The sequence below is a fragment of the Myotis davidii genome, unplaced genomic scaffold (genome assembly GCF_000327345.1).
Source record: "Myotis davidii unplaced genomic scaffold, ASM32734v1 scaffold370, whole genome shotgun sequence".
Lineage (NCBI taxonomy): Eukaryota > Metazoa > Chordata > Mammalia > Chiroptera > Vespertilionidae > Myotis > Myotis davidii.
The window spans coordinates 1,779,904-1,789,581 of record NW_006288615.1 but is presented as its reverse complement, the minus strand read 5'-3'; the positions used below and the strand labels follow the sequence as shown (position 1 = coordinate 1,789,581).

Genomic DNA, 9,678 nt, shown 5'->3' with positions numbered 1-9,678 from the left:
TATTGCTACATTTTCAATATATCAATTGATTATGCTCATCCAGTCAAACAACCATTTAGAACAGCGGTTCTTAACCTGTGGGTCCCGACCCCTTTGGCGGTTGAACAACTATTTCACAGGGGTCGCCTAAGGCCATCCTGCATATCAGATATTTACATTATGACTGATAAAAGTAGCAACATTACAGCTATGAAGTAGCAATGAAAATAATTTTCTAGTTGGGTCACAACATGAGGAACTGTATTTAAAGGGACAGAAGGTTGAGAACCACTGATTTAAAATGACCCTTGCCTCCTCTTATATAGCATTAGGATTGATAAAGCTAAATGCTTAAAATGATATCCCCAAAGTAATGAATCAATGAATAAAAAGAACTTCAGAAACACATTCATCATGAAAACAGAGCTCCAGGTTTAGACTCTGGATATTTGTCCAGAAATACAATCTTATGTGATACAGTTTAGAGTCACGAATAGGTGGCTTCTTGGGACTCTCTTCCTTTATTTGAGTCTAAAGAATCTAGTTTATTGATCACTGGACAAGCAATAAGATCTTTAGATGTCTCAGTGTGTGCCCACCCAGGAAATTGATGTAGCATGGAATTCCCTAATACAAAATGAAAAATCTTGAAAAACCATGTATGCCATGGCCTGCAAACAGGACACCTGGTTTACCCCTTTAAGTCACCTGCTATGTAGGTTAGTGATGCTCCATTCTCTTTCCCCATAGCAGAGACAAATCAATGGCAACAAGGACAAGTGCTCTGTTTGAACCTTACCTCTTACTTTTCTATACTTCTCTCTTTTCTACCTCTTATCCTACTATTGCCATTTCACACTTCCTTCATCTGCTATTTCTTTGTGGGGAGACCTTGGAAATCTCATGTTGAGTAACTTGTTGGTAGGGAGCCTCTTCTACCCCCTGGTGCCCCTTGAAATAATCTCTGGTGTCTGAGCCATAGCCCTATTTTGGGACCACTTTTCAGAGCATTTTGCCTCCACTGAGCCACAAGTCACAATGTGCACTCTATATTAATTGAAGGAAACTTGTGTTTTACATTGATAGATATTGAGAGCTATTAGAATAAAAATATTATTTAAAATGTTGTCTTATTGTAACATCAAGACTAGGTAACATCTTTATTTGTGTTTTTCTCTTTTCCTAGTGGGTTTAGCTCAAAAGACATGTCTCTAATCCTTCTGGGAAAGGAGGAAGAGAAAAGCAACCACTTTGTACACTAAAGTGCTGCAGATCTGATGACCACTCATGCTATACACAGGATTGAGGAAACAACATTTTGATAACTGTTTTGAGTTCCAGAAGTACAAATGAAATAACACGAAATCCAGGAAGCTAGTCTTGTCTTTCCCTTTATCTCCATGTGACATTGTGGAAGATTTGAAACATTTATATGATTTTGTTTTCTCATCTAGAAACAAGAGTAATATTGGCCATCTTGCTCACTCCTCAGATTTGTTGTAAAGGAAAAGGTAAGACACTATTTGCAAAGATCCTTTGTAAAGTCATTCTATATGTCATGACTTGTTGGAGAACTCTCTAAAAAACCACATTTTGGGTTTCAAAACACTTTAACCGTTTCTGCTAACACAGGAGAGCTGGAGGAATTGACCCTCAACACTATTCAAACTTTGTGATTAGATGACAATATGACCTTCCAATAAAGAAATATTTAGCTTTCTCTTCTCTGTAGAAATCACTGTATAAACCCAACACTTTATAGTCACAGAATTAGTTTTAAAATAAACTCACTACTTCGCTAGCTTATTACTAACCTCCTTACCTGGCTCCCTGTTCAATGCTGTGGTGGAAGCTTCAGGGGGTCCATCTCCATCAGTAAATTCTGCAAAGTCCTGACTGTCGATCACTGCACAAAGAAGAAAAAAGCACGCAGTGTCTTGGGGTGGGGCCAGGGAGACCACTCTGTGGAAACCCCTTCATGGGAGCAGTAGGAAGACATAGAAGCTAAGTTAACTCAGGTCCCTCTGGTGTGTGGCTGATGTGTGTGACCTTCGGGTTGTTCCAGGCCCTACCCAGAAGGTTGTGAAGTTCATGCACAGAGCGCAGCTTTGCCCAACCTGAAGCACACTTCTATGCCCACCCTCACTATACCTGCTATCCCCACGCCCATTCTATTTCAACTCCCATCTTCACTCTATCGTTTACCTCCACTCTCTGATATCTCCACCCTCGTTCTATCTCTTTCTTTGATTCATTCCAAACATATCTAAATATTTATTAAGCTAGATAGAGGGATCAAAGGGAAGTATACCTACATAAAGCCTCTCTTTTAAAAGTGGCATCAAATTATATACTGTTAATTTTAATGTATTTATTATTTTTATATTTAACTCAATTTATTGGGATAATATTAGTTCACAGAACTTTATAGGATTCAAGTGTACAACTGAATAAGACATCATTTCCACACTGCATCAATCACCCATCACCCCAAATGAAGTCTCTTGGTTTGGCTCATTTTTGGCAATTAAGCTGATTTCTGGCAAAAGTGTCTCTTTTTTTTCCTCTCCTTCTCTTTGTGTGTGTATGTTTTTCTCATCTCCTTTCATGAATACCTTTATTTTCTGAAAATTTTCTCTACTCCCATACCTTCCTCTCTTTCAATATAGGATCATACACTCTGATATCAAGACTTAAATTTACCATTTCTGTTTTTCATATTTTTTCCAATTACTGGGGACGTGTTTCTGTTGACCTCGCCATATAAGGCCCTTGTTCCCTCCCCTTTCTACCTCTAACCCAGGCCATCATTACTGTCTCCAAGGGCCCGGATGACATGTTTCAGAACCTTGTCTGGTACATTCTTTCAGTCAGCCTTACCTATTACGTCAGACGCCTGGTTACAGTCATTCCTTGCTTTGGCTTCACATTCAACTCCTGAATATAAAAATGGCTTTTCCTCCTTTATATCCACTGGGTTTACAGAGCAGGAGGTGTTTTGGTTTCCCTGGTGGAGTAGCTCTTCTCCTGGACAGAATTATAAGAAATGAAGAATTTCATTTGCCTCCCTAAAGGATTAAGCACCCTCAGGCAACCAACAAGCCCTTCTCCCTGTAATTCCACTGCAGGGGAAAACTCCCCCATCTGCTGCTAACCCTGTCCTTTCTCTGTTCCTCTCTTAAAAATAACAACAACATATTTTTATTGATTTACTGAGAGAAAGAGAGAGAGAGAGAGAGAGAGAGAGAGAGAGAGAGAGAGAGAGAAGGAGAGAGAATAGATATATATAAATATCAATGAGAGAAAACCTCATGGTTCAGCTGCCTCCTGCACACACCTCTATTGGGCATGAAGCCCGGAAACCTGGCATATGCTCTGATGGGGAATCAAACCACCGACCCCTGGGTGCATGGGAATATGCTCAGCCAACTGAGCCACTCTGGCCAAAGTTTCTCTGTTTTCTTTTGGTCCTGTATTATGTACTACATTCAATTTCTCCTTTTACATGTAGCTTATGGATTTGTGTTCATGTCTGTAATTGTATTATATTTTAGCTCTGCTTCTTTCCCAAGGTGGTCTTAGTAATCTGGTATTGCAGACGGTAGATCTCTCAGTTGTATGCTTCCCAGAATGACTTTGTGAAATAAAGTTCCTTTCTCACCCACCCGCCCCCCCTTTCTAAAATTGTTTGGAAAGTTTACTTGATAAAAATATTGAAATTGTATTGTGTTTGAGCGATTGGCCTCTTTAGGTTTATTTGTCACAGCCATTAGCCTAACTAATGCAAAAGTTAAAATATGAACTTATATTAACACAAATATTTATTTTGCTATGAATGAAGAAGTAAAAATTAGAATGCATTTTTTGTAGTAAACACTATTCAGTTGTCACCATGAAAAGTTCTTATTTGCTTGCTCTTACCTGTTTTGCAAGGTATTTGTCCAGAGGTTGGTGATTTTCTGGAACCCATGGACTCTATAAAGTAAAAGGGAGAGAACTGTATTTGTTTGCAGTGGTCTTACAGAGTCTACGACAACTCACACAGCAGATAGGGTTTGTGATAATGTCAGTGTTGAGATGATTATATTCCTCTTCCAGTCATTGAAATATTGTGCTCACTCTGCTTATAGAATAAAAACTCTTTGGTATTAATAAATGATAGTGTTTAGTAAAAATGACTGCTACTTACTAGTGCATTATTGCTTCTTTTTCAATATATCAATTGATTGTGCTCATCCAGTCAAACAATCACTTATAATGCCTCTTGCCTCCTCCCATATTCCAATACAATTGAAATAGCTAAATGCTTAAAATGGTATCCCAGAAGTAATGAATCAATGCTTATAGAGAACCTCCGAAAAAGATTCATCATGAAAACAGAGCTCTGGATTTAGACTCTGGATATTTGTCCAGAAATACAATCTTATCTACTACTGTTTATAGTTATGAACAGGTGTATTCTTGGTTCTCTCCTCTCTGTTTGATTCTAGGCCTTAGAGTCTAAGGGATCAAGTCCTCAAGAGTAGGATTCTTAGGTGTCTCACTGTGTGACCAGGGAACTAATGCAGCATAGAATTTCTTAATATAACTTAAATTTAAAAAAAAAAAAAAAAGCCCATGTATACCATGGCCTGCACACAGGTCACCTGGTCTGTCCCTTTATATCACCTGCCTTGTAGGTTAGTGATGCTCTATTTCATGTCCCCATAGAAGAGACAAGAACCCCTGTGCTCCGTTTGAACTTTTCCTTCCTACACTTCTCTCTGTTCTACCTCTTTTCTTCTATAGCCATTTCATACTTCCTTCATCTGCTGTTTCTTTGTGGGGAGACCTTGGAAATCTCATGTTGAGAAACTTGTTGGTAGGGAGCCTCTTCTACCCCCTGGTACTCCGTGAAATAATCTCTGGTGTCTGAGCCATAGCCCTGCTTTGGGACCACTTTTCAGAGCACTTTGCCTACACTAAGCCTCAAGTAACAATGTGCACTCTCTATTAACTGAAGGAATTGAGGAAACAACATTTTGATAACTGTTTTGAGTTCCAGAAGTACAAATGAAATAACACGAAATCCAGGAAGCTAGTCTTGTCTTTCCCTTTCTCCATGAGACTCTGTGGAAGATTTGAAACATTTATATGATTTTGTTTTCTCATCTAGAAACAAGAGTAATAATGGCCTTCTTGCTCACTCCTCAAGGCTGTTGTAAAGTAAAAGGTAACACACTATTTGCAAAGATACTTTGAAAAGTCATTCTATATGTCCTGACTTGCTGGAGAACTCTCTAAAAAACAACAGTTTGGGTTTGAAAAAACCTTATCCATTTCTGCTAACACAGGAGAGCTGGAGGAATTGACCCTCAACACTATTCAAACTTTGTGATTAGATGACAATATGACCTTCTAATAAAGAAATATTTAGCTTTCTCTTCTCTGTAGAAATCACTGTATAAACTCAACACTTTATCGTCACAGAATTAGTCTTAAAATAAATTCACTACTTCGCTAGCTTATTACTAGTATATAATCAATGGATGGGTGCATTGGTTGATTTATAAGACCTATGGATTAATAGGCCACATATTTTTAAAATATAAATATAATGATTTATTACCTTGCACCTCCCAAAGGTCAGGTAAAATAAACATAGAGAATGGGATTCCAGGATAAACAGAGTCTGTGGTATAGGATGAACTCAGAATTGATGCCTCAGGAAACAATGCCTCTTAATTGAGTTTCCTGCACCCCAAGCCTTGAACTCCCACCTCCTCACCTGGCTTCCTTTTCAATGCTGAGGTGGAACCTTTGGGAGGTTCATCTTCATCAATAAATTCTTCAAAGTCCTGACTGTTGATCACTGCAAATATTAGAAGAAGAAAAAAACCCTAGTGTCTTGGGGGTGGGGCCACATAGCCCCCGGTTGGAAACCATTCATGAGATTACTAGGAAGACCTAGAAGCCAAGTTATCTCAGGTCCCTCTGATGTGCGTGACCTGCAGGTTGCTCCAGGTCCTACCCAGAAGGTTGTGAAGTTCATGCGCAGAGGGCTGCTTTGCCCATCCTGCAGCACTTTTTCTAGGACTGTGGTTCTCAACAAGGGGCAGTTCCCCCCCCCCCCCCCCCCCCCCCCCGCGCTTGCTCAACCTGCTATCCCCATCCACATTCTACCTCAACTCAGATCTTCACTTTACCTCTTACCTCCATTCTCTTTCTATTATCTCCACCCTCAGTCTACCTCTTTATTCTTTCTTTGCATCATTTCAAACATATCTAAATATTTACTAAGCTAGAAAGCTATTTCAGAGAGAAGTATACATACATAAAGCCAAGCTTTAGAAATGGCATCAAATTATATATTTTTAATATTTTTATTTATTTATTATCATTTTAAATGTAATTTATTGGTTTGCACACTGCATCAATTGCACATCTCCCCAAGCAAAGTCTCTTGGTTCAATTCATTTTTGCTACATATGCCTGTTTCTGGCAAAGGTATCTCTTTATGCCTTTCCTTGTCTTCGTTTGGGTGTGTGTGTTTTTTTCATATCCTTTCATGAATATCTTGTCTCTCTGAAATATTCCCTTTTCTTTAACCCTTACTGCAATACCTCCCTTTCTTTGAATATTGAAATATACTCTCTGATATCAATATTTAAAGTTCCCATTTCTGTTTTGGATATTTTTTCCAATTACTAGGGACATTTTTCTGTTGATCTCAAAGTATAAGGCACTTGTTCCTTCCCCTTTCTACCTCTAATCAAGGTCACCAGGACTGCTTCCATGGGCACTGATGACATGTCCCAGACCCTTGCCTGATACTGGGTTTTACATCACACGTTCTTTCAGTCAGCCTTACCTATTACTTCAGACGCCTGGTTACGGTCAGTCCTTGCTTGGGCTTCACATTCAACTCCTGAATATAAAAATGACTTTTCCTTCTTTGTACCCATTGGGTTTACAGAGCAGGAGGTGTTTTGGTTTCCCTGGTGGAGTAGCTCTGCTCCTGGACAAAATTGTAATAAATGAAGAATTTCATTTGCCTTCCCTAAGGGAGTGAGCACCCTCACTTTGATCAACAAGCCCTTCTCCCTCTAATTCCATTGCAGAGGAAAGCTCCCCCACTGCTGTCCTTTCCTGCTCCTCAACTCTGTCCTTTCTTTGTGTCTCTCTTTTTTAATGTTTTTATTGATTTTTAGAGAGAAGGGGAGGGAAAGGGATAGAGAAGTAGAAACATCGATGCAAGAGAAACATAATCGACCAGCTGCCTCCTGCACACAACCCTACTGGGGATCCAACCATCAACCTGGGCATGTGTCCTGACTTGGAATGGAATCGGAGACCTCTTGGTTCCTGGGTGGACACTGAACCACAATGCCAGGCAATTTGTGCCTCTCTTAATTGTACATGTTTTACTGTCCAGGGGAGAGGCCTATTTTTATCTGAATGGGTTCCAGGGCCATTTTTATTTTGTGGGCACATTTCCTTCTTAATGGTGTTAGGTACATCCCTTTGTGCCTTCTTTGTGGTGATTCTCAAACCAGACAATGCTTGCCACCCCCCCCCCTCTCTCTACCTGGTTCACCCTCTGCCAGGTCTTCATTCATTGTCCTTTATTCCTTCTCGACATAGTTCTCTTTGTATCTCCCCCTATTTTTTCTATTTATTGCTATTATTGCCCTCTGCATTTTTCTCTCTTCTTACTTATTTTCTACAGTACTTCACCCTAGACCCCAGACCCATTGGTGTCTAGGGTGAAGTACTGTAGGTGTCCAAAACACAAGAAGGTCCTGAGAGTGAGATCTTCCTTGCATGTGGCCCTCCTGGATTTTTTCAGTTTATCCATTCTCTGTTAAGTTTTCTATTTTCTTCTTTTCTATTTCTGTTTCTTAATTATTCCTGTGAACTGTGAATGCCTTTTCTACATCTATTTTGTCTTTCTTTAGATTTTTTCTTTCTAGCATTCAATCATCACCACAATCTTCCTTGTGCCTTATCCCACAATACCAAATCCCTCCACCTGCCAGTTGCCCTCCACACATATCAAACCCAGCCACTCAGTCTTACCTGCTGTCTTAGACTCTTGGGCACGTTGTTCATTTGTTTGTTGGTTTTTTAGTGCATCCTCATTGTCACTGGTTGTATCTGTTTCAGTTTCATTTATCTCTTGTGTGTCATGGCGGTGCTCTAAGGGTCCAGGTTCAGGTGGGGCTGTATCTAGACAGGAAAATACAAAGCTCTCTAAGCTTTTGGATCAGAGGGAATTTAATCCAGGTGATTAGTTATACAGCTGATGGTAGAGCTGACAATTCCAAATGCAGGATTTGGCAACCCAAAGAATAGTCAACAGGAAGCTATGGGAGTGATCTAGGGTAAGGTCATGTGTTAAGGACACTGGATAGGTGGAAGCTGAACCATGGCTGGACTGGTTGGTGGGATGTAGAGTAATGGAAGATGTGGCCAGTGCCAGAATTACTGCCCAAGACTGTGTTGGGGAAATACCATGCTTCTCTCTTGCTCCCCCCACCCCTCCTCTCTCTTGCTGATACCACCCAGGTTAGGAGCTCAGCATTAAGCAGTAGCAAGGGAGATGACAAACAAGTCTGAAGAGTCTGTGGCCAGAGATAGAAGGCAAAGCAGAGCAGGTACCCATAAGGAATGGAATCCCTGAGTAAACCACCCAGGACCAGCATACCTCCTTTTCCATGGTGAACCTCCCCTGCCCATTTTTTATTCCATCAACCTCAATAGAGCATGAAAAAATAAATATTTTTTTCAGAGCAGCTTAGATTTTTTTCATTTAGTGCTATTTTTCTAAGCAAAATAATTTATGTAAAGATGATTTCAATAATCATTCCCATAATTAACATAGAACCTGGGCTCTGGTGCATGTTTTGTGCCACATCTACAGTTCCTTGGAGCCTCCTCTTGGGGAAGGGGCCTGAGGCATAGCTTTTCCCTTACCTGTGCTGGTCACAGTTAACTGCCCCAGCTGAGAAAGACACTTAACACATTTATTGGTAACCACCAATAAATCATTAGAGTTATAATATCATTTTCTCCTTCCCTCACACCTAATACCTGTGCGCACACACACTGAATCCCTTCTCTGCTCATTATTCATCATTATTCCTTCTTTTCACACCTTCCCATACCCACCAGCTACCCTTGTAAGTGAACTGCTAAGAATATGGATTGATGCATGTTAGATATTTTATATTCTTAAATATTAACTTTTTTCCCCTAAATGTTAACAGCTAAAACTATAGTGGTGCTTTCAAAACATTCTGAAGAGTTGTTTTTTTTTTCTTTTATAAAAATGTATTACTAATTTAGAACATCCTTTCTTAAATAACACATCCCAGTGCCAGCTACGTGATAATGACTTCTATGGTGTTTTTAGAGCAGCTTCAGGCCTGTTGTCCCAGAGATGATGGGAGAGGGTTTGCTCAGGAGGCACATAGCATCCATGGTCCTGTGTGAGGGACCCAACAGGTGAGAGATCCTGGCCTAGGGGGAACACACTCATCACCACTACCCAACCACCCTCATGGCAGTGTTGTCCGTCACTGAACGTAATGTCAAAGCCAGGCTGCAGCCAGATGCAAGCAAGACAGAGACAGAAAACTGTGAAGCCAGGTGCATGAGCATTACGTCCAGGCCTAGGCTGTCAGAAGCTGGAAGCCAGTGCATTTCAGGTATGGAAGG

At 40.2% G+C, this 9,678-nt stretch overlaps 1 protein-coding gene across 1 annotated transcript in view; it reads right to left on the bottom strand.

Annotated features, from left to right (window-relative positions):
• LOC102752939 (nuclear autoantigen Sp-100-like) overlaps positions 1 to 9,678 on the bottom strand; it is a 259,961-nt gene that overhangs the window by 241,119 nt on the left and 9,164 nt on the right. Inside the window, exons 6-11 of the mRNA XM_015561852.1 lie at positions 8,038 to 8,187; positions 6,830 to 6,976; positions 5,747 to 5,830; positions 3,901 to 3,954; positions 2,860 to 3,006; positions 1,802 to 1,885 (exon numbers count right to left, since the gene is read on the bottom strand). Of these exons, the coding sequence (XP_015417338.1) occupies positions 1,802 to 1,885; positions 2,860 to 3,006; positions 3,901 to 3,954; positions 5,747 to 5,830; positions 6,830 to 6,976; positions 8,038 to 8,187 (666 nt within the window). The remainder of the gene's footprint in view (positions 1 to 1,801; positions 1,886 to 2,859; positions 3,007 to 3,900; positions 3,955 to 5,746; positions 5,831 to 6,829; positions 6,977 to 8,037; positions 8,188 to 9,678) is intronic.